This window comes from Hemicordylus capensis, chromosome 3 (assembly GCF_027244095.1).
Source record: "Hemicordylus capensis ecotype Gifberg chromosome 3, rHemCap1.1.pri, whole genome shotgun sequence".
In the NCBI taxonomy this organism is placed as follows: domain Eukaryota; kingdom Metazoa; phylum Chordata; class Lepidosauria; order Squamata; family Cordylidae; genus Hemicordylus; species Hemicordylus capensis.
In genome coordinates, this window is record NC_069659.1 from 349047180 (window position 1) to 349071106 (window position 23927).

At 46.9% G+C, this 23927-nt stretch overlaps 1 protein-coding gene and 1 long non-coding RNA gene across 6 annotated transcripts in view; one reads left to right on the forward strand and one right to left on the reverse strand.

Annotated features, from left to right (window-relative positions):
* The window catches only part of FAM131A (family with sequence similarity 131 member A), an 88094-nt gene extending 86613 nt beyond the window's left edge, over window positions 1-1481 (reverse strand). For 2 of the 5 annotated variants that reach the window (XM_053310357.1, XM_053310355.1), the window contains exon 1: window positions 981-1480. In XM_053310357.1, the coding sequence (XP_053166332.1) occupies window positions 981-1082 (102 nt within the window). In that variant the 5' untranslated portion in view covers window positions 1083-1480. Of the gene's footprint in view, window positions 1-8; window positions 33-980 lie in introns of those variants that run through there. The other 3 variants (XM_053310360.1, XM_053310358.1, XM_053310362.1) reach the window with 3 other exon arrangements.
* LOC128351150 (uncharacterized) overlaps window positions 1-18347 on the forward strand; it is a 75455-nt gene extending 57108 nt beyond the window's left edge. The window contains exon 3 of the long non-coding RNA XR_008319607.1: window positions 18211-18347. This is a non-coding gene — a long non-coding RNA (uncharacterized LOC128351150). The remainder of the gene's footprint in view (window positions 1-18210) is intronic.
* Window positions 18348-23927: the final 5580 nt, after the last annotated feature.

The window sequence follows — 23927 nt, forward strand, 5'->3', positions numbered from 1 at the left end:
TCACTGACCTGCTGCCTCCATCCAACTTGCGGCGGCCTCTCTGCAAAGCCAACCGCTGAGAATCCCGGCCATGCCCCAGACCCGGCCCAGAAGCCTTGGCCAAGCCAGCCAGCCAGCCTCTCCTCCTCCTCGCAGCCAGCTGGGAGAGAAGGACCCACCTGCCTTCTAGACCCGGAGGCCAATCCCGGGCATGTTTATGCCTCCCTGCGCCTGGGAGTGGGGTGGGAATTAGGATCGGGGTGAGAAGGCGGCGGGGGGCGGGGGGGGGGATGCGGGTTGAGGCTGAAGGTCTGCTAAGGAGAGCGGTTCCTTGGCAACAACGAGTCTGCCCTCGCATGCTAATTGAGCCGGGCTCCGGCCGTGGCTGGCGGCGCCGCCGGGTGCGGGGAGGGGGGGGGCGGGCGCCGGGGCGGGGGCTGGAGGGAGCGAGAGCGCGAGCAAAGGAGTGCGGGGCGGCGGGCGGGCGGGCGGGGGGGTATGTTTCCGAGCTCTGGAGGAAAAACAAGCCTCGAACTGCTGGAGGGCTGCGGCGCCAAGCAAGCCCCGAGCAGCCAAGGGAGCGATCATCCGCCTCGACACCTCGGCCGTGATTTCCACGCCAAGCCAGCCAAGGCGCTAGGCTCGCCCTTCCTCTCCTCCAGGAAGCATGCCAGCGGAGCCTTGCTTGGCGAAACCCATCTCCCCCGTTCCTTCCCCCACCCCCGCCGCCCGCCCGCGCGCGCACACACACACACCCTCTTCCTCCCCCTCGGTAGACTCAGGCTCCCTGCGCGCCCCCCCCCCCCAATGCACATGAGAAAGAAAACACAACACGCTGCAAAGGATAAGCGTCTTCTCTGCTTTCCCTAGGGAGACCCATCCAGCACCTGCATCTTCCCATACTCCGACTAGTCGTCCTGGCACCCGGGAGGTTCAAACACCCGCCCTCCCCTCGCCTTCCCCTCCCCCCCACCCCCCCGCCGCAAAGAAGGCAATCTTACCGATGGTGGTTTTGGAGCCAATACAGCCCATAATCGACGGGGGCAATTTAGGATGGCAGTAAACCTGTGCTCCAGACCGCACACATTGCCACAGTACCTCATGGGCTGGGAGCAGGCAGCAGGCAGGCAGGCGGGCGGGGGCTGGAGAAGCGCCTTCTTTTCCCGGGGCTGTGCTGGCAACACACACAGAGACACACAAGAGAGAGAGGAGGATTAGAACACACACACGCAGTCTCCAGGAACCGCTCTGGCTCGTTTCTCCTCCTTCTCAGTTTCTGCCCCCTTGAGAAGCTGGTGTCTCAGGGACACTGGGGCTGAACCGCGTGCACGTTCGACTACGTCACTGCTGCTGGCGGAGAATTGTGTGTGCGAGAGAGAGAGAGAGGCGCAGATAGGCAGTTGTCTTCAGCACCAAGAACAGCCTTCTGCCTTCAGCACCCTGGACAGCAGCAAGCGGGCTTCAGGAGCGAGCGCAGGACCCCTTCAGCACCTTGGCTAGCGCCAGCTCAACTAGAACCGGAGGCTGTGGGGTGGGGGCCAAAGCAATTAGATTTGTGTAGATGGCAGCTCAGTCGCCTGCTGTGCCAGGTCTGCTAGCCCTAATCTGTGGGCACTCATGCTCCTGGCTTCCACGCATGGATTGGGAGGGTTTGACTCCTTTCTCCCAAACACCTACCCCTAATAAACGTCCAGCTATGCCATTCCCAGGCTCTTTCTTCTGCATTAACCATAAAGGTTCAAGATTCTTGCAAGGGAAGGTGCTAGTCCCCAGGAAGTTGTGGTGGGTATGCAACAGGCACAGTGACACACACACATACACACCCCGAGCCCTTTTTGTTAACGCCTACAGCAAGTCCCCCTTTCTGTTCTCCATCCCTCCTCTGTGTGGTCAGAAGACTCATTTATAATCTTCATTCCTCAAAATATGTTATGTGATTCCTGTTCAGCCAACTGATTTTGCAGAAACTGTGCAGAATGGTCCAAGCATATCCTTGCAAGGAGGCTGCTTACTGTTTACAGCAGCCAGTAAATTAGCAGACAATTCCCACCCCTACCCTTCTCCCCCTTCTATTATCTGCCACCACCCCAACTAAAGCTTTGCCAACTGAAAATGAACCAATCAGAAGCCCCTGGTCCAGAGCTGAAGGCACATCACTCCTTTCACCCCTACAGCAGGACAGTTGGTACCCAAAAGGAGAAGGGCTTTGGAATGCCAAAGGCTTCATCTCATCAAGGCCTGCTGGAAACTGATGCTGCAGACACCGGGGAAGATGCTCTTCAAGGAGTCATGAACTCCAGAACCCTTAGCACATATTAAAATAGTGCCACGCCCGATTTATTAAACACTTTGGTCTGACAGCTGTTTCTCACCCAAGGAGTGACTTGGAGTAGGCCCTTTGGACAAAAGGCGGAGATGGAATCTTGCCCCCCCACCACCCCACCACTCTTTTTTCCAGAGTGAGGGCAAGGAGAGAGCAACCTCTCCCTTTGGGCCCCAGGGAAATTTGTCTCCCCTTGTTCAGTTATAGCTGTACCACTGTTCCCACCCTGCCTGGCCCTCTGGCTTGAGACATGCCAGCGCCTTCTCTTTCACAAGCTGGTGTGGTTTAGTACCCTCCTGTTAAACTCCCCAAGTGACTTCATAAGACATCCTGTGTTGGAAAGGTCAGAAGAACATACGTAAGAACAGCCCTGCTGGATCTGGCACAAGACCCATCTAGTCCAGCATCCTGTTTCACACAGTGGCCCACCAGATGCCTCTGGGGAGCCCACAGGCAAGAGGTATGTGCATGCCCTCTCTCCTGCTGTTGCTCCCCTGCAACTGGTATTGAGAGGCATCATGACTCTGAGGCTGGAGAGGGCTCACAGCCATCAGATTAGTAGCCATTGATAGACCTGTCCTCCATGAATCTGTCTAAACCCCTTTTAAAGCCATACGAGCTGGTGGCCATCACCACATCCCATGGCAAGGAATTCCTTTGGTATAATGGGGCATTATAGTTATGGATAATGGTAATGATGATAATACTTTCTCCCTCTCTTGCCAAACTCATTAGCTGCAGAGTAGTCATGCAAATGAAAAGACAGCCATGCAAATGAAAGATGGGAAGTGCCCACTGGGAGCAACCTTTGACTTTTAACTTTGCTATGTGGTCACGATAGCACCATGAACCAGGGATCTCAGATCCTGGAGTATTCCAGGTTTTTCACTATTTGTATAAAGGACAACATTTTAGTGCTCTCATTGCAGGGAGATTATTTTAAAGGTATCAACAGAGTTTGCTTAACTTCTGTTAGTTGGGGAGGTCGAGATTGGGGGCATGTTTCATTGGCCAATATAAGAAGTTTTGTTCTTCTTCACAAGTCTCTGTCTCCCACCCCAATGAACCTCACATCTGGAAATGTTCTCGAGCCAAGAGGATTATAGGTAAAACCATAAGAAACCAGACATGTCCATGAATGATGAAAGTTAGTTTGCAAATATGACAAAATACCTTTGAGTAAGACCATCACACCACTGCCTATACACATTGTTGATTCTTTGTGAGATTTCTCTCACGCTCATAAATAAGTCTGTACATGAAACAAGTGAGATTGCCCAAACCCCTGTTGAGTCAGGTAGAAACAAATTGGATCAATAACATTTCTGGGATTTTTCCTCTAATGCAACAGCAGTGGGGTCTAGATCAATAAAATGTTTGGTTTAATTCTTCACTGCACCTACAATATCCTTTCAGCCTATAAACGCCACATACCAATATATGTGAAACTTCCATTAAACATGGGATTAATGGAAATTGCAATATTAGATGGAATTGACAGAAGCTACAATAGTGGAACATGTGAGAATGCATGGTTTTTAAAGGATTATATCTCATATTAGGTGGAATCTTAACATACCATAAGAGAAATATCTTAGCACTCATCTTTTGGTAAAGTCTTACGTTATTATATGCATCTAATAGATGTTCATTTTTAAATGTTTATCTTGTGATACTATGGGGTCCATCTCTTTAGGTTCCAGCTTTTTTCTGTTTTGAATATGGAGTCCTAGAATCCCAGAGTTGGAAGGGAGCTTCATGTTCTTCTAGTCCAACTCCCTGTTCCATATAGGAATCTGCTACGGTATCCTTGACAGATGGCCACCCAAATTATATCTGAAAACCTGTGAAAAAGAGGCGTCCATCACTGCACAAGGCAGGCTGTTCCACTGTCAAACATCTCTTGGTTAGGAAATCCCTCCGAATGCCTGGCTTAAATCGGCTTCCCTGCAATTTCAACACACTGGTTCTAGTCTTGCCCTCTGGAGTAACAGAGAACAATAATCTTCCCTCTTCTTTGTGACAGTCCTTCAGATATTTGAAGATGATTGTCACATTTCCCCTTAGTCTTCTCTTCTCCAAGCTAAAAGTACCCAGCTCCTTCAACTGTTCCACACAGGATTTGGTTTCCAGACCCCTCGCCATCTTGGGTGCTCTCTTCTGAACTCCTTCCAGTTTATCAGTGTCTTTAAAATGCAAAGCCCAGAACTCAACACAGCGGCTGACATCTAGACTAATGGATGGTGCACTTAAGACAGTGGTGCATAAGCTGGTAGCCTCCAGACTTGACTACTGCGGTGCACTCTATGTGCAGCTGCCTTTGTCAATAGGCCATAATCTGCAATTGGTGAAGAATGTTGCTTCTAGTTTGGTCTCTGGGATGTCCTAAAGAGACCATATTACTCCAGTTTTGAAACACTGGCTAGGCTACCAATAGGTTAAACTATAAAGTGCTGGTTATAACCTATAAAGGCCTCAATGGCTTGGGCCCAGGATATTTAAAAGAATGCCTTCTTCATTATGAACCCTGCCATCTATTAAGACCTTCAGGGAATATACGTCTGAGGAAGCCATTAAGGTGAGCCTCCTCTGTAGTCAACCCAGGGCTATGGAATGCATTTCCTGCTGAGCTTAGAGCTGCTTCATCCCTGTTGGCTTTTAGGAAACATCCCTGTTGGCTTTTAAGACACATCTCTTCAGCCAGGATTTTTCGCTGTTTAGTAGTTTTTATGAGTAATATAAATTTGAATTTTTATATGTTTTGTTAAAATTTCTTGGTTTGTTTTATTGTTGTAAACCACCTAGAGACTTTGGCAGAGGGTAGAATACAAATTTCTTAATAATAATAATAATAATAATAATAATAATAATAATAATAATAATAATGGTGCACTCACAGAAGACCATTGCGCCTACAGAAAACAACTGCGCAGGAGTGTTCCACTACGTGGGAAGCTTGCATTCCAGACTTGACCTGCACTAACTTAAAAAAATAGCACAGGGATGTTGTGCAAAGGAAGAAGCATCTGTTTGAGACGAGTCCCTGAGAAAATGTTAACATAAGAACATAAGAACAGCCCTGCTGGATTAGGCCCAAGGCCCAACTAGTCCAGCATCCTGTTTCACACAGAGGCCCACCAGATGCTGCTGGAAGCCGCGGGCAGGAGTTGAAGGCATGCCCTCTCTCCTGCTGTTGCTCCCCTGCAACTGGTATTCAGAGGCATCTTGCCTCTGAGGATGGTGGCCTATAGCCCTCCGACTAGTAGCCGTCAATAGACCTCTCCTCCATGAAGTTATCCAAACCCCTCTTAAAGCCATCCAGGTTATTGGTTGTCACCACATCTTGTGGCAGAGAATTCCACAAGTTGATTATACATTGTGTGAAAAAGTACTTCCATTTATTGGTCCTAGATTTCCCGGCAATCAATTTCATGGGATGACCCTGGTTCTAGTGTGATGTGAGAGGGAGAAGAATTTCTCTATCCACTTTCTCCACACCATGCATAATTTTATAGACCTCTATCATGTCTTCCTGCAGTCTTCTTTTTTAAAAAACTAAAATGCCTCAGGTGTTGTAGTCTTTCCTCATAAGGAAGGTGCTCTAGGCCCCTGATCATCTTGGTTGCCCTCTTCTGTACCTTTTCCAGTTCTTTAGATGTAGCCCTTCTTTAGATGTAGTGACCAGAATTGTATTCAGTACTCCAAGTGTGGTTGCACCATCATTTTGTACAAGGGCATTATAATGTTAGCCGTTTTATTATCAATGCCTTTCCTAATGATCCCTAGCGTGGAATTGGCCTTTTTCACAGCTGCTGCACATTGAGTCAACACTTTCAACCAGCTGTCCACCAGGACCCCATGATCCCTCTCCTGGTCAGTCCCCGACAGCTCAGATCCTATCAGCATATACTTGAAGTTGGGGTTCTTTGTCCCAATGTGCATCACTTTACACTTGCCAACACTGAACCACATTTGCCACTTTGTCACCCACTCACCCAGTTTGGAGAAATCCTTTTGGAGCGCCTCACAATCTGTTTTGGATTTCATTACCCCAAAGAGTTTGGTATCATCTGCAAATTTGACCACCTCACTGCTTACCCCTGCTTCTAGATCATTTATGAATAAATTAGAAAGCACTGGTCCGAGTGTAGTTGTACCACACTCATTGCACAACCTTGTTGTCCAAGGCTGTTCCTAACGATTGTTGCACAACATTGTTGCAAAACCTTGCAGTGCCATATTAGGAGTCCTGGAGAAGGCCTTTCCCTAGTGGCTGTGCAATGTCATGGAGCACCACAACTTATGTAGTGCCACATTTGCACATATTGTGCAAGTGCAATTTTGTTGGTTGCACAAACACAACAATCATCAGGATTACAGCCAGCATCCCCAGGGAGGTCTGACCATTGCTGATTAGCAGGCTCAGGTCTGTGACTGGCGTGGCTTACTGTTACTTATTTATTTAAAGCTCTGGGCAGTGCACAACAAATTTAAAAAAAACAATTGAAACAAACACATTTAAAAACACACTGCTTAAAACAATATAAAAACAATTTTAAAACAACTGAGAGCCATTTAAAAACCAATTAAAATACTTAAAACAATTTAAAAACCTGGGGAGGCCAGGCCAAACAAGTAAGTCTTTAGGGTTCTCTTAAAGGCCAACAGCGGGCCTAAATTGCAGACATCTGCTGGGAGTGCATTCCATAGGCCAGGAGCAGCTACAGAGAAGGCCCAGATCTGAGACACCAGCAGACGTACTGGTGGTAACTGGAGACAGACCTCTCCAGATGACTTTAATGTGCAATGGGGATCATACAGAAGAAGGCACTCTCTCAGGTAACCTGGACCCAAGCCATTCAGGGCTTTAAAGGTAATAACCAGCACTTTCTATTTTGCCCAGAAATACATCAGCAGCCGGTGCAACTGTTTGAAGACAGGCATAATATGGTTTCTCTGGATTACCCCCAAAACCAGTCTGGCTGCCGCATTTTGAACTGAAGTTTCCGAACTACGTACAAAGGCAGCCCCATGTAGAGCACAATTGTCAAGCCAGGAGGTTACCAGCTGATGCACCACTGTTTTGAGATCATTCTCTTCAAGGAATGGATGCAGCTGTCAAATCAGCAGACGTTAATAGAAAACGCTCCTGGCCATTGCCTCCACCTGAGATACCAGGGTGAGGCCTGGATCCAAGTGCACTCCCAAGCTGTGTACCCATTCCTTCTTGGGGAGTGTAACCCCATCCAGCACAGGAAGATCTAACTTATCTCTCAAATTCCGATCCCCCACAATGAGCACCTCCATCTTGCTTGGATTCAGCTTCAATTTATTGTCCCTCATCAAACCCATTACTGCCCGCAGGCAGGCATTTAGGGAGTGAATGCCATTTGATGATGATGATGATGATGATGATGATGATAAATAGATTTGGTTGTCATCAGCATACTGATAACACCCTGCACCAAATCTCCTGATGACCTCACCCAGAGGTTTCATGCAGATGTTAAAAAGCATTGGTGACAGGATGGAGCCCTGAGGGACTCCATGTAATAGCTCCAATTTTAAACAGCAACCATAGCCAAGCTCCACCATCTGGAATCTGCCAGAGAGATAGGGGTGGAAGCACTGCAAAGCAGTGCCTCTTATCCCCAACTCCCCCAGGCAACCCAGAAGGATACCATGGTTGATGGTATCGAACACGGTTGAGAAATCCAAAAGAACCAACAGAGTCACACTCCCTCTGTTGATTCCTTGGTAAAGGTCATCCATCAGGCCAACCAGGGCCATCTCAACCCCACAGCCTGCTCTAAAGCCAGTTTGAAATGGGTCTAGATAATCAGTTTCCTCCAAAACTGCCTGGAGCTGGTTAGCCACCACCCTCTCAGTCACAAGACCAGGAGAGCTGGTCTTGTGGTAGCAAGCATGACAAGTCCCCTTAACTAAACAGGGTCTGCCCTGGTTGCATATGAAAGGGAGACTTGATGTGTGAGCACTGTAAGGTATTCCCCTTAGGGGCTGTTGCTGCTCTGGGAAGAGCAGAAGGTTCCAAGTTCCCTCCCTGGCATCTCCAAGTTAGGGCTGAGAGAGATTCCTGCCTGCAACCTTGGTGAAGCTACTGCCAGTCTGTGAAGACAATACAGAGCTAGATAGACCAGTGGTCTGACTCAGTATATGGCAGCTTCCTATGTCCCTATGTACCTTGCCCAACCATGGGAGATAACTATAACTATCCATTGCTGAGGGTTCTAGGGCAGGCTTCTTAAGAAGTGGTCTAATCATTGCCTCAAACAAGGAGGCATCCTACCCTCCCTCCGCGATGAGTTAGTGATATTAACTAGGCCATCTCCAACAATTTCCTTCCTAGATAGAAGCAATGAAGGATGAAGGAATTGCTAGTCTGGCAAGGCTAAACTGCCACCTTTACCCACTCATCCTGTATCATAGGGACATTGGAAGCTGCTTTATATCAAGTTGGCCATTGGTCCATCTAGCTCAGTTTTGTCTACACTGACTGGCAGCAGGTCTCCAAGGTACAGCTCAGAGTATCGTGCAATAATAAACCAATGGGCTTAAGCCTATTTAGCTCTGGGTTGAATCGTGGCCCTGTTGTTTATTTTCAACGTACCTCTGTTGCACTTGCTTCCCAATAATTATTTTTAATTAAAATACTGACAGTTTTGCTTGGAAATTCAGTGACTTCTCACTGAACTTCATTCTCCAAACTCTTGCCTAACTGCTTGTTCATAGACTGTTCCGGACCATAACAGAGGCAGGCAGGAGAAAGTAAAACTACCCATCCAACCTTGATAATGGAATGCCACCCTTATCATGCACCTGGAGTGTGTGAGGTTGATGTATCTATCAACCTGGGATTCTTTGATCCAGGGGCAGCTGATAGAGAGTTGCCAAATGGATGCAAAACCTTCAAATGGGTGCCAAATGGGTGCCAAATGGGTGCCAAATGGGTGCAAAACCTGGCCCTCCAGCTGTTAGACTACAGCTCCCATCAGCCCCAGCCACAGTGGTCAGTAGTCAGGGATGATGGGAGGTGTAGTCCAACAGCAGCTGGAAGACTGAAGTTATGCAAGCCTGCTCTAAAGCTATTTTATCTAGCCTAAAAACAAAACAAAACTGGTCCTGTCTAACCCGAGTACAGTACCCCTTCAGTGGCTGTTGCTGGTGTCTCTCTTATGTTTCTTTTTAAACTGGGAGCCTTTTAGGTACAGGGAACCTTATTATTTATTTTCTAAGTAAACTGCTCTAGGAACTTTTGTTGAAAAGTGGTATATAAATATTTGTAGTAGTAGTGGGGGGGAAATCAAATAATTAGAAAGCCAGAATCCCAGAAGAACAAATAAAAACAAGCTCATAAGTATACTTGTAGGGATTGTATGTTATTTTAATAACTGATTCTGGGTGCATAACTTTGGTTAACTTAGATAATTCCAGTAGGGGCATAGCTCAGTAGCAGAGCACATGTTATACTGCTAACTTGGCAAACACCTGCTAACTGGGCAAAGAGGCACCTTTTAACGTGGTGATTCTCTTTGTTTAGCAGGAGGAGAGTAACTGGTCCTATCCACTCCCAGCACAGTACCTATCCACCCCTATCCACCCCAGCACAGTACCAGCACAGTCTATTTTATGTTTCTTTTTAGATTGTGAGCCCTTTGGGGACAGGGATCCATCTTATTTATTTGTTATTTCTCTGTGTAAACCGCCCTGAGCCATTTTTGGAAGGGCAGCATAGAAATCAAATAAACAAACAGTGGTACATCTGCTGGTAACCTCCAGACTGGATTACTGTAATGCGCTCTACGTGGGGCTGCCCTTGTACGTAGTCCGGAAACTACAGTTGGTTCAGAATGTAGCAGACAGGCTGGTCTCTGGGTCATCTAGGAGAGACCATATTACTCCTGTATTGAAGGAGTTACACTGGCTGCCAATATGTTTCCGGGCAAAATACAAGGTATAAGTTATAACCTGTAAAGCAATAAACAGCTTGGGCCCCGGGTATTTAAGATAACGTCTTCGTCGTTATGAACCCCACTGCCCATTGAGATCATTAGGAGAGGTCTGTCTGCATTTGCCACCAGCTCGTATGGTGGCTACTCAGGGACGGGCCTTCTCCATTGCTGCCCCAAGGCTTTGGAATGAGCTCCCTGGTGAAATAAGAGCCTCCCCATGTCTGACAATTTTTTAAAAAGTCTTTAAAGATGCATCTGTTCACCCAGGCTTTTAACTGATACTGTTTTGATTGTTTTTAATGTTGTTTTAGAATATTGTTTTAAAAATTTTAAAATGTTGTGTTTTAAATTTCTTGTTTTTGTTTTTAACTAATGTTTTAATGTTTATATCTTGTTGTAAACTACCCAGAGACATAAGTTTGGGGCAGTATAAAAATATGTTACATACATACATACAACTAACTTGCAGATGGTCACAGTTCAATTTCTCTCCACTTAAAAGTATCCAAGGGAGCAGGTTGGATAAGACCCTTTTCTGCCCAAGAACCAGGAGACATGCTGCAAGTAGCCTTTGGCCATTGTGGAGGGGGATGATAGGAGTTTTAGTCCAACAATATCTGGGAGCCCAAGTTTGGAAACCCTTCAAGGTAGACAATACTGGGCTAAATGAAGCAAAAGTCTGACAGGATAATCTGTCTTCATATGTTCAAATGCATATGATTGGTGCAGAGTGCAAGAAGAGCTGGTCTTGCAGTAGCAAGCAGGAATGGTCTCCTTTGCTAAGCAGGGTCTGCTTTGGTTTGCATTTGTATGGGAGACTACATGTGAATGTTGTAAGATCTTCCCCTTAGGGGATGAGGCCATAGTTCCATCTGCATGCAGTAGATCCCACGTTCCCTCCCTGGCAGCATCTCCAAGAAAGGACTGAGAGAGACTCCTGCCTGCAACCTTGGAGGAGCTGCTACCAGTCAGTGTAGACAATACTGAGCTAAGTGGTCTGACTCAGTAGAAGGCAGCTTCCTATGTTCCTATGTTTAAACAAACCCGATACAGATTAAAAACAGGTACATCATTAGATTGTCTGAGAAATCCCTTTTCATGCTAAATTAACACGTCCTCCTGTCCTTTTTTCTTCTCCTAAACATCACCGTCTTTTTCCGTCTCACTACCTGTATCTGTACTGATGCTTGGCATCCTATGCATTAGTTAGGAAACGGGAGGCCAGAGAAATGCCGTCTGTATCCATTTAATGCTCAGGAAGGGGAGAACATGCAGGGGAAGGTTGGCTCCCTTGCCACCCCTGGGATGTCTGACACACAGGGTGTGTGTGTCTTGTGGGCTGCTCTTGTGGTAGCAAGCATGAAATGACTCCCTTGCTAAGCAGGGTTCACCCTGGTTTGCATTTGAATGGGAGACGACATGTGAGCACTGCAAGATATTCCCTTTGGGGGATGAAGTTTCTGTGGGAAGTAGAGCATCTACTTGGTTGCATGAAGAAGGATCTAAGTTCCCTCCCTGGCATCTCCCTTGCTAACTTGGCAAAGAGGCACCTTTTAAGGTGGTGATTCTCTTTATTGAGCAGGGGGAGAGTAACTGGCCCTCTCCACCCTCAGCACAGTACCTCCAGCGACTATTGCTCGTGTCTGTCTTATGTTTCTTTTTAGATTGTGAGCTCTTTGGGGACAGGGAGCCATCTTATTTATTTGTTATTTCTCTGTGTAAACTGCCCTGAGCCATTTTTGGTTTAGAAAAACGAATGAAGAGGAGGAGGAGGAGGAGGAGGAGGAGGAGGAGGAGGAGGAGTAGGCTGGGTGGGACACCTGCCTTGCAACCTTGGAGAAGCTGCTGCCAGTCTGTGTAGACAATACTGAGCTAGATGGACTAATAGTCTGACTTGGTATAAGACATCTTCCTATGTTCCTAATAGCCTATTAAACAGTGCTGAAGAAAGTATATAAATGGCTGCTCAAAAGTCTCGGAAGCTTCTTCAAAGCTGAAGTGATCTCCAGGGAACAGGCAGTCACTGAGGAACAGCTCTTAGCAAACATTTTCACGAGGGCACCAGATTTCCCCAACTCATGGCAAGCCAAGGTTATTTGTGTCATGCTCAGGTCAGGTCAGCATCATTTCTGGGCACATGACAAATGATGGCACCTCCAGCTTTAAGTGGCTTTGAAGAGGCTGCTGCCAGGAATTCAGTACTGATCCAATATATGGCAGCTTCCTATATGAGAGAGAGAGAGAGAGAGAGAGAGAATGTGGATGAACTACTAGGGTGGGGGGAAAGACTGAGAATTGCACCCAGTTCCCCGCGGCGTGACTGATATATGCAGCTCAAAGCCTGGCTGTTTGGAGTGCGAAGCCCAACCAGCGATTACAAGGCATTGATTCCTAGTCAGTTCAATGTCTCATCATGAACACAGTGTCCCCGCCATTCATCATGGGTCATAAATTCCCAATAGCACAGCAGGTGATCAATATGAAGTTATTGAGCCTTTTCATGCCTTGACCACATCAAGCCTTGGGCATGGGAGAAAGACAGCTATTACACAGTTGAGAGAGCCCTGAGCATATACTGGAGCTCAAAGACACTCAGGCAGGGCCCTCATATTTTACCATGCTGCCCCTTCCTTGTGGCTAACAGCCCAAGCTAAAAATCAGGCTTCCCTGGTTTGAATCTTGCTTCTGCTATGCACTCACTAAAATCACAAGAAGCGCCTTGCTGGATCAAGCCCTATAGAGTCCAGCATCTTGTTTCCCATAGTGGCCCACCAAATGCCTCTGGGAAGCCCACAGGCAAGAAATGAAGGCACGCTCTCTCTCTGCTGTTGCTCCCATGCAGGGAACTGGTATCCGGAGGAGGCATCCTGTCTCTGAGCCTGGAACCAGCTTATAGCCATCAAGACTAGTAGCCATTGATAGACCTGTCCTCCCTGAAAGTGTCTAAGTCCCTTTTAAAGCCATCCAAGTTGGTGACCATCATCACCATATCCTGTGGAGAGAATTCCATCAATGCACTGTTTGGGGAAAGTGCTTTCTTTTGTCAGTCCTAAATTTCCTGGCAATCAGGATCACTAGGGGCCTTATTTATTTTATTTACACTTATATCCTTAGACAAGACAACCTCTCTCAGCCCCATCTCTGCAATATGGGAATAATGATACTTCATTTATAGGGTTGTTGTAAAGGTTGCAACAAAATTCATGTGCTGCTCTCAGAACCCTTTAAAGTGCTTTAAGAAATGCTAACATTCTCTGCACTGTTACTCCCTAAAATCTTTTAGGAATTACTGAGCCATACCAGACACATGTTTTCAGCTTTCATGCCTTTGTAACTACTATCCACCCTCTGATAGCAGCAGCAAAGTGTGCTCTGTGGAAGATAACCTATGCATATGAATCTGCCTGGGTGCTAAGCTCTGGGCTCTAAGCTCTTTGGAGGACTTGCTTTTTGGCCAATCTTCACTGGGGGTATCAGAATGGCCTTCCTGGTCGTGACAACACAGTCATGGAATTCCCTTCTTCAGGAGATCTGAATGGCTTCTTTTCAGTATTCTCTCTAATTTTTTTCATCTGTGTGCAGAATGAGTTTTGTTCTGGGTGGCAGTATCAAGACAGTGTGAGTGCACCTGCATTCAGAGTGGGACCTTAAACCTGAGCAGGATCTAAAATTGACTGAGTGGACAGCAAAAAAGTGTGAGCGCGCGCACACACACACACACACACATGCCTTAGAAGGAAAACTGCTTCCTTTGCTCCCATTTTTATTTCAGCAGGCATTTTGATTTCTCTGCTATTGTATTTTTTAATTTAATTATATATATTTATTGCTGCATTTATATACCACCTTTCATTTAAAACAATCACAAGGCGGTTTACAAAAGTTTAAAAACATACAATCAAATGACAATAAAAGTATTAAGCTCAAAATATAAAAACAAACCAAATATAAAATCTATAAAATACAAGCATAAAAATGATACACAGGTGAAAACACATAGAAGCAGCAATAAAAACAATTATCTAAAAGCCTGGATAAAAAGCCAAGATTTAACAAGCTTTCTAAAAGCTGTGATTTTTGTTTAAGCTGATGATTGCTTGTTGTTTTTAGAGTGTTTTCTATTATAGCTAAAATTTTTGTTCGTACATGCTTTGGCTGCATTTCAGGGAAGCAAAAATAAAATAGAGAAAGCAAAAAATAAAAATAAAAATAAATCACTGGATTGATGCATGTGGATCCTTCCTCACTGCACAAAGTTGGAAATAGGAACTGCTGGATCAGACCAGGAGCCCATCTAGTCCAGCGTGCCACCCGCAACAAAGCCAGCCACATGTCCTATCAGTTTATAGAGGATAATAGTTTTGTCCTGTTATTTGACAACAAAAATCACAGGTATGCTACTCCAGTGATAGAAGCTCCATTGAGCTTATCATGGCGATTACATCTTGATACATATACCATGGCTGACATCCTGACCACCTTTGCTCACACCGCAAAAGCTCCCTTGCACACAGTGAGAAAGGGGTTGTTTTCACTGATCTCTCCTTCCTTCTGCAACCCACTATACCTCCAAAAGTTATGTCCCTGGGGACTGTGCAATCCTCAGGTCCGTATTTTGGGGAGGCACAGTGGGCTGCATTGGAAAGGGGGGTTTGGCAGCATCACTACACCACCACCACACACACACACACACTGCACAAAACATTTTTTTGGAATGCACAATGTTAGTCTAGATGTCAGCCCATAATTTTGTCTAACCCTTCAAAAAAAAAGAAGCTAAACTAATGAGCATTGTCCTATATTGTGACAATGCATTTCATAAGTCAGGGTTTCTCAAAACTGGGTCCCAGTTGTTGTTGGACTACAACTCTCATCATCCCCGAACACACTGGCCAGGGGGTGGAGTTGTAGTCTAACATCTGAGGACCCAAGTTTGAGAAACCCTGCCATAAATTAATGACAGATTTAAGAACTCTTGGAGAGCTGGTCTTGTGATAGCAAGCATGAGTTGTCCTCTTTGCTAAGCAGGGTACCCCCTGGTTTGTATTTGAATAGGAGACTACATGTGTGAGCACTGGAAGATATTTCCCTTATGGGGCTGCTCTGGGAGGAGCACCTGCCTGCTTGCCTGCAGAAGGTTCCAAGTTCCCTCCCTGGCATCTCCAGATAGGGCTGAGAGAGACTCCTGCCTGCAACCTTGGAGAAGCTGCTGACAGTCTGTGTACTAAGCTAGGTGGACCAAAGGTCTGAGTGGGTATAAGGCAGCTTCCTGTGTTCCTAGGCTCCTATGGTTTCTCTCACTCCTGTAATTCTCTGACACACACACCCAGCTTACGTATCCCCACCAGAAGCACCTGGAGCACTTCTGCTTCCCTTCATCCTTCTCCCTCATCCTCTTCCTCCAGATAAGCAGGTGACCTCAGCTCTGAAGACAATTCCTTCTGCATTTGGCACCAGCCACCATTTCCATGCTATTGAGTGCCGCCAGCTCCAGCCCTCGTCTGGGCACTTATGGCAGAGGTGACATGTCAGTGACAAAATGCCACATGACGAAAGGCAATGACAAATATGCCCAGTCAAAGGTCTGGGACGGAATGCCAACAGACATCAGTAATGAAGCCTTGGAAGAACAGAGAGGCAGGCAGTGTCCGCTCCAGTCCCCAGCACGTCACACTTGGGCAGCACCACACAGGCAAAAAGAGCTCTCTGGACGACCAAAATATAGCCTGCTCCATCACGTTAAAGAAAGCAAAGCATGCGAGGCTTATGAACATAGGAAGCTGCTGCCTTCTACCGAGTCAGACCACTGGTGCCTTGAGCTCGGCATTGCCTGCTCTGATTGGCAGCAGCCCAGTTAAACCCTGCTAACTGGCCAAAGAGCTACCTTTCAAAGCAATGGTTCTCTCTCTTTTATTCATTCATTCATTCATTCACCCATTCATTTGATTTCTATACCGCCCTTCCAAAAATGGCTTAGGGCGGTTCACACAGAGAAATAATAAATAAACAAGATGGATCCCTGTCCCCAGAGGGCTCACAAACTAAAAAGAAACATAAGAGAGACACCAGCAACAGTCACTGGAGGTCCTGTGCTGGGGGTGGATAGATATTTAGAAGAGGGAGAGCAGAGCAACTGGCCCTATCCACTCACAGCACAGCATCTCTTCAGTGGCTGTTGCCCAGGAGCATAGCGGGGTTGGAGTGGACCCTCCCACCACATTGCCACCTTCTTCAGAGAGGTGCATGGGAAAGATAAAGAGCAAGCTGTCACCCAGACAGTTGGGGGGGGCGCTCCTCAAGGGCCCAGGGACCCCTCCCCCATTCAGTCGTTGCTATGCTACTGCTGTTGTACCTTGTGGTGATTCTTTATTTAGCGGGGCGGGGGAGCAACTGGCCTTATCCACCACCTGCACAGTACCCCTCCAATGAATGTTGCTGGTGGTGTCTATCTTATGTTTCTTGATAGGTTGTGAGCCCTTTGTGGACAGAGAACCATCTCTTTCTTTCTTTCTTTCTTTCTTTCTTTCTTTCTTTCCTTCTTTCTGTGAACCACTTTGGAAACTTTTGTTGAAAAACAGTATATAAATATTTTGTTGTTGTTGTTATTGCTGGTATCTACCTGGTGTTCCTTTTTAGATTGTGAGCTCTTTGGGGACAGGAAACAACAGGTTGCTTACCTGCAACTTGGGTTCTTCTAGCAGTCGTCTGCACCCTTATGTGATTGGGCTTTGCGCCTGTGCAGAGACCGCATTGGAATAATCCAAGCTAGTTTCTCTTTCTCTTAGCTGGGTGGTAGCTCCTCCCCTTCTTGGTTACGGTGCTCCCTCCTTCAGTCCTTGAGTCTGTTGACCTAGAGAACCCGAGAGGGGAGGTTGGGTGGGCATGTAAGAGCACAGGTGACCACTAGAAGAACCCAAGTTACAGGTAAGCAACCTGATGTTCTTTGACATGGTCTCTGTGTTCTTTACACGATTGGGTGCATAGCAAGCTGCTCCCTGAGAGTGTCTTACCTGGAGGTGGGAATCATGCAAAGAGTGCCTGTAGGGTAGCCGTACCGAAGGCTGCGTCTCTAGGGTGCAATGTTGAATAAAGGAGTGCGGAGATGCTCATATGGCTGCTTGACATATGATGTCCAGCGGAATAGCTCTATCGAAGGCTGCAGGTGTTGGCACTGCTCTGGTGAAGTGAGCTTTTATAGATGAAGGTATTTCCTTCTTAGCTGACTGATAACACAGCATTATAGTCTTGACTATCCATCTGGAGAGAGTCCGAGAGGAAACAGTCTGGCCTCTGCTAGGACCAGTGTGAGTAACAAAAATGATTGAGAGGAGCACCATTCAGCGGTCCTATGTACATAAAAGGCAAGCACCCTATGCATGGCCAAGGTGTGGAAACATCGTTGGGTGTTGTCTGTGAGGTCAGGAAAAAACATTGGCAAGGTAAGAGGTTGAGAATGGTGGAAAAAAGAGACAATCTTGAATAGAAAGAAAGGCAATGTCTGGGCAGAGCACGACTTTGTCCTTATGGAAGATCAGATACCACCAACTCACAGTGCCCTCAGTTGGCCCACTCTCCTGGCAGGCATGATGGCCACGAGGAATGCCACTTTGCAAGAGAGGAGATCGAGAGATATGGATTGCATTGGTTCGAAAGGGTATTGCATGAGGCAGGTGAGCACTAGAGCAATGTCACAGGGAGGGGCCATGATTGGGGGATCGGGATATAGGTTGGTCAAGCCTTTGAGAAAGTCCTTGATGACTGGGTCCTTGAAGAAGGATATAGGCCAGGTCAGGGAAGACATCTTGAGTCCAGATTCTTTCAAGGAGAAGAGGTAAGTACATATGTGTTCCGCAGAGAGCTCCTTGGTGTTAATCTCATGGGAGTGAAGGAAGGTAAGAAAGCATGTCCACTTACTTTGATACGATTTTATTGTTGCAGGTTTTTGGGCTGCCAACAAGACCCGCTGAAGAGGTTGTGGGAAGAGGATCGTATCCATCACGCAGTGAGATGCAGTCTGCAGAGGTCTGGATGGTTGTGGGAGAACAACTCTGGATGGAACCACTGGTCGAATAGGGAGAGCAGGAGTGCCGTCTCCAGTTGCCATTCATATGAGTCTGTGCCCGCTCTGCTGAGGGTGTCGGTGTGGATATTGGACACTCCTTATATGTGGACCACTATAGGGGTGATGGATGTTGGATGTACCATTCGCAAAGGTCGATGGAGAGGTAGAGGAGTCTGGATAAACTGGCGCCTCCCTGCCTGTTGAGGTAGGCCTTTGCCATAGTGTTGTCAGTTTGGACCGTGACCACTGAGTGATGGAGTAGGGACAAGAAGCCTCTCAGTACCTCGAAGACAGCTAAAATTTTGAGGAAGTTGATGTGGTGAGTTCGTTCCTCTCCATTCCAAAGGCCCTGTGTTGAGAGGTCATGAACATGAACTATTGGCTACAAGTCTGATGGCTGTGGGCCACCTCCAGCCTCAGAGGCACGATACCTCTCAATATCAGTTGCAGGGGAGCAACAGCAGGAGAGAGGGCATGCACATACATAGCTCTTGCCTGTGTGCTCCCCAGAGGCCACTGCGGGAAACAGTATGCTAGACTGGATGGGCCTTGTGCTTGATCCAGCAGGGCTGTTCTTATGAGCTCCCCAGCCTGTCTTGGAAGCATCTGTGGTAAGGATGTGCTGTGGTTGGAGGGGATGAAATGGAGCACTTACAGAGAGGTTATGGAGGTCTGTCCACCAGAGGAACAACTGGTGGACCTCGGAAAGAATGGTCAACCATTTGGATTGCAGATCTGCGTGTGGGTGGAAATGGCAGAGGAACCAGTGTTGCAGAGTTCTGGAGAGAAGATGAACAAGAGAAAGAACATGGGTGGCCGAGGCCATGTAGCCAAGAAGCTGTTGAATGGCCCTGGCCCTGTGGCGGTGTTGAGTCTCTATTCTGGATGCCAGAGAGATGAGCGCACGGATTCCGTGATTAGGTTAAAAAAAGCTTCACCTGGGTAGAGTGAAAGAGAAGTCCTAGGAATTCTATACACCTGGTAGGTATCAGTTTGGACTTGTTGCAGTTGATCTGGAGCCCCAGGCCATTAGAAGTGCCACCGTGGTGGTGAGAAAGCGAAGGACCGACTGTGGGGTGTCTGCCACCAGCAGCCAGTCATCCAGAAATGGGAATGCCTTGAATGCCTTATTTCTGTAGAAAGCCTAACACCAGCACCTTGCACTTGGCAAACACTCTTGGGGCAGATGCTAGGCCAAAGGGGAGTGCTCTGAATTGATAGGTAATGTTGCCAATCTTGAAGCGGAGATAACTGTGGTGTTGGGGGTGGATGGTGACATGGTAGTAAGCATCTTTGAGGTCTAGAGAGATGAACCACGTGCCCCTTTGTAAGAGTGCCAAGATAGTGGCGATGGTAATAATGCGGAAACGCTTGTAGGTGATGCAGCGGTTGAGCTGTCTGAGATCCAGGATGGGACCAAGACCCCCATTGTACTTGGAGACTGTGAAGTACAGGGAATGGAAACCCCTTGAGGAGGGGGTTGAGGACTGGTTTGATGGCTTGTTTGTCGAGCAATGAAGCCACCTGTCCAAGAAGGACGGGAGTGGCTTTAGTGGTGATGAGGTGGCTGGATGGGGGTGTAGATGGAAATTCCAGTATGTATCCAATTCTTATTATTGTGAAGATCCACAAGTCTGATGTGATGACCGCCCATGCTGTAAGGTAGGGAGACTGATGGGTCCCTCAAGCACACTGGGGAGCAAAGTCACTGTTCCTTGGTGAAAGTTGAAGATGGTCTAGATTTGTTGAAAGGCATCCGCTGTGTAGTGTTTTGCGGGCGTTTGCCATAAGGTTGATATCTAGACCCATGAAAGGAGCGGTCAGTCTGGTGAAATTGAGAAGCAGTTCACTCTGGTGGAGCACAGCTCCATTTGGACTGTCTCTGTTGCCTAGGTGTGGCAGGTTGGTTACTCATAGAGCGAGCTGTGTTGCGAAGACGCTGTACTTTCTGTAAGGTTCCATCAGTTTTGTTGTCGAAAAGCACATGGCCATCAAATGTAAAGTCTTTGGTGTGTGCACAGGCATCATATGCCATCCCCGAAGAGCATAGCCATGCATGGTGGAGGACAGCTATAACAGTAGCCATCACCTTGGAGGTGCACTCAGCAGAGTGTCTTGCGGAGTAGAGTTCTTGTTTTACCAACTGGGCAGCCTCCTTTAGGAAGGTCTTAGCTGGGTCCTTCTTGTCCGGCAGGAGGTGGTCTAAGAAAAGGGCCATACTTTTCACAAGATGAACCTGTAGTGGGCATTATAGGCCTGATAATTAGATAATTTAAGGTGTACGGTAGAAATGGAATAAAGGCATCTGCCGAATGAACCCCAAGTCCTGCCTTCCTTGTCTGGAGGCATGGAGGTAGATCAGACCTATTCTTTGAGATGAAGGATTCCACAGCAACTGAATTAGGCATGGGATGCTGCTGTAGGAACTGCCCTGTTTGTTCAAATGGGCTTAGCACCTGTATATCTCCAGGATTGCTTCTCTCAGCCAGTTGTATCCCGACCTGTGAGGTCCTCTCAGCTGGCCCACCTTAGTGTCCCAGGCCCTGGTGTAGTGCGTGGTGCCTGGGCCCGTAGGAGGGCCTTCTCTGTGGCCACCCCTCTTCTTTGGAACACTCTCCCCGCCCCCTGCAGATTCATTCAGCCCCCAACCTGACTGCTTTTAAGGCCCTTCTCAAGACCCACCTGTATCACCAGGTGTTTGCACTTTAATTATCAATTAACTGGTATTGGTATTGTTGTTCACCGCCTAGAGTCTTTGGAGGAGGCAGCATATAAGAACATTTAAATAAATAAATAAATAAATAAATAAATAAATAAATAAATAAATAAATCTTTTGTATAGACTCTGTAGAAGGTCTCCAAACACTTGATAGGCTAGGGCAAGGAAGATGGGTGTGACCAACCATTTTTGGCAATATACATGAGTGCTGCATTCATTGGAAGAGAGATATGGGCTCATATGTCCACTTCAATGAGACCAAAAGAGGGTTTGGTTCGGCTTTGCTTTGTTGAGCAAGAGGGATGCTTAGTGAGGTCACCATGTGGGAAATGTATTCTACGTAGATCTTATACAGGTGAAACTCAGAAAATTAGAATAACGTGCAAAAGTCCATTAATTTCAGTAATGCAAATTAAAAGGTGAAACTGATATATGAGACAGACGCATTACATGCAAAGCGAGATAAGTCAAGCCTTAATTTGTTATAATTGTGATGATCATGGCGTACAGCTCATGAAAACCCCAAATCCACAATCTCAGAAAATTAGAATATTACATGGAACCAAGAAGACAAGGATTGAAGAATAGAACAATATCGGACCTCTGAAAAGTATACAGTGTACTGTGCTTGATTGGCCAGCAAACTCGCCTGACCTGACCCCATAGAGAATCTATGGGGCATTGCCAAGAGAAGGATGAGAGACATGAGACCAAACAATGCAGAACTGCTGAAGGCCGCTAATGAAGCATCCTGGTCTTCCATAATACCTCATCAGTGCCACAGGCTGATAGCATCCATGCCACGCCACATTGAGGCAGTAATTGCTGCAAAAGGGGCCCAAACCAAGTACTGAATACATATGCATGCTTATACTTTTCAGAGGTCCGATATTGTTCTATTCTTCAATCCTTGTCTTCTTGGTTCCATGTAATATTCTAATTTTCTGAGATTGTGGATTTGGGGTTTTCATGAGCTGTACGCCATGATCATCACAATTATAACAAATTAAGGCTTGACTTATCTCGCTTTGCATGTAATGCGTCTGTCTCATATATCAGTTTCACCTTTTAATTTGCATTACTGAAATTAATGGACTTTTGCACGATATTCTAATTTTCCGAGTTTCACCTGTAGTCTTCTGAAGGGGATCCTGGTTTGGGATCCCATAGCAGGTCCAATGGGGAAGAGCCCTGAGATGTCAGGTCTGACTGAGCATTACCATTGTCTTCAGAGTCGCACTCAGAGGCCTTTTCAGTGCTATGGTCTTGCTGGGTTTCCTGGGGATCATGGCAGGTTGCATCTGATAGATTAGTTTGGGTAGGGGGAGCCTGCTGTTATTCTTGTGGCGTGGCCTCCTGGTTGGAAGATGGAGGCGGTTGGCACCACTTGGTGGGCGGGTTTTGTGGTCTGTCCTTCTATTGGCATTGAGGTTGTTTAGGTGCCGCTGGAGGTGGTGGCATTGATTGTTTAGGCCTGCTAAAGGGTCTCAAGTTCTGATGCTGAGGAGAGCGAGATCTGTCCCTGGGAGGATGGTGATGCTCCCACAGGTCCAGCTGGGAGCGGGGGGCATATTGAGGTTGGTCTTGAGAGGTGTAGTGCCAGGGCACCAGGTCATAAGGGTTTTGCTCCCTATGATAACGAAAAAGATCGCTCCCAGTCCCAGAAAGTCTTCCATCTGTACACTCCATGTGTAATGGTTATCCTGTTAAATTGGCACCAGAGTCTCAGGTTCAAATCCCCGCTCAGCCACGATGCTCACTGGGTGGTTTGGGACCAGTAACTCTACTCAGCACCTTCTAACTCACAGGGCTGTTGTGAAGATAAAGGGCGGGGAGCGGAAATATGTACCATCCTGTGGCTCTTAGAGTAAGGATGGTGTTTCCAAAACAGCTTGTTTTGAAGCTGCAAAATCTTTGCTATTTGGAGTTGCAAGCTTGCAACCTCCACCTTGGATACTTGAGCTCATGGGACCATGAATTCTGCATATGCCCATATTTGGCACATTATGCAATTTGGTTGCTTAGCACAAGCAAACATGGGGCTACACTGCCCAAGTTCAGAACACACGACTCTACGGCCTCTCTTGGAAAAGGAGGAAGCTAGCAAGCAGACCCGGGTCAAAGAGACCTTCAGAAGAAATAGGGGGATCATGTGCCCTGTTCTTTGGCAATGGGATTAGCCTCACTAATCGCTCCTACAACAACCCAGATAAGCATGGCACACACTCCAGCCTCCTATCACTATGTTAATAAGCTGGCAAGGACCAGATGTAGGATTGTTAACAGGGGGGGAACCTCTCTCTACCCTAGGAAGAGATGTCCCTGTTTCAGATAAAACTTTTGGGTTCACCCATTCAGAACTCCACCCACACTTCTTGACCAGTCATTCCATCTTTTACTTCTTAAAGATCACACCCACTTGACTGGTTCATGCAAACATGAACTTAGGAACAGAGGAACATAGGAAGCTGCCATATACTGAGTCAGACCATTGGTCTATCTAGCTCAGTATTGTCTTCACAGACTGGCAGTGGCTTCTCCAAGGTTGCAGGCAGGAATATCTCTCAGCTCTATCTTGAAGATGCCAGGGAGGGAACTTGGAACCTAGACGCTCTTCCCAGAGTGGCTCCATCCCCTAAGGGGAATATTTTACCATGCTCCCATTCATATGCAACTAGAGTGGACCCTGCTTAGCTAAGAGGACAAGTCATGCTTGCTACCACAAGACCAGCTCTCCTTCTTTGTTACACTTTTGTTTCAGCCCCTGCAGTCAGGGAGAGTGACTTTTCCATTGCCTCAGGGCCTGAATTTGCCTATTTGTTCAGAGTGTTCAGGACTCCCAGAGAACTCCCAGACCCAAGGAGAAAGGACCCT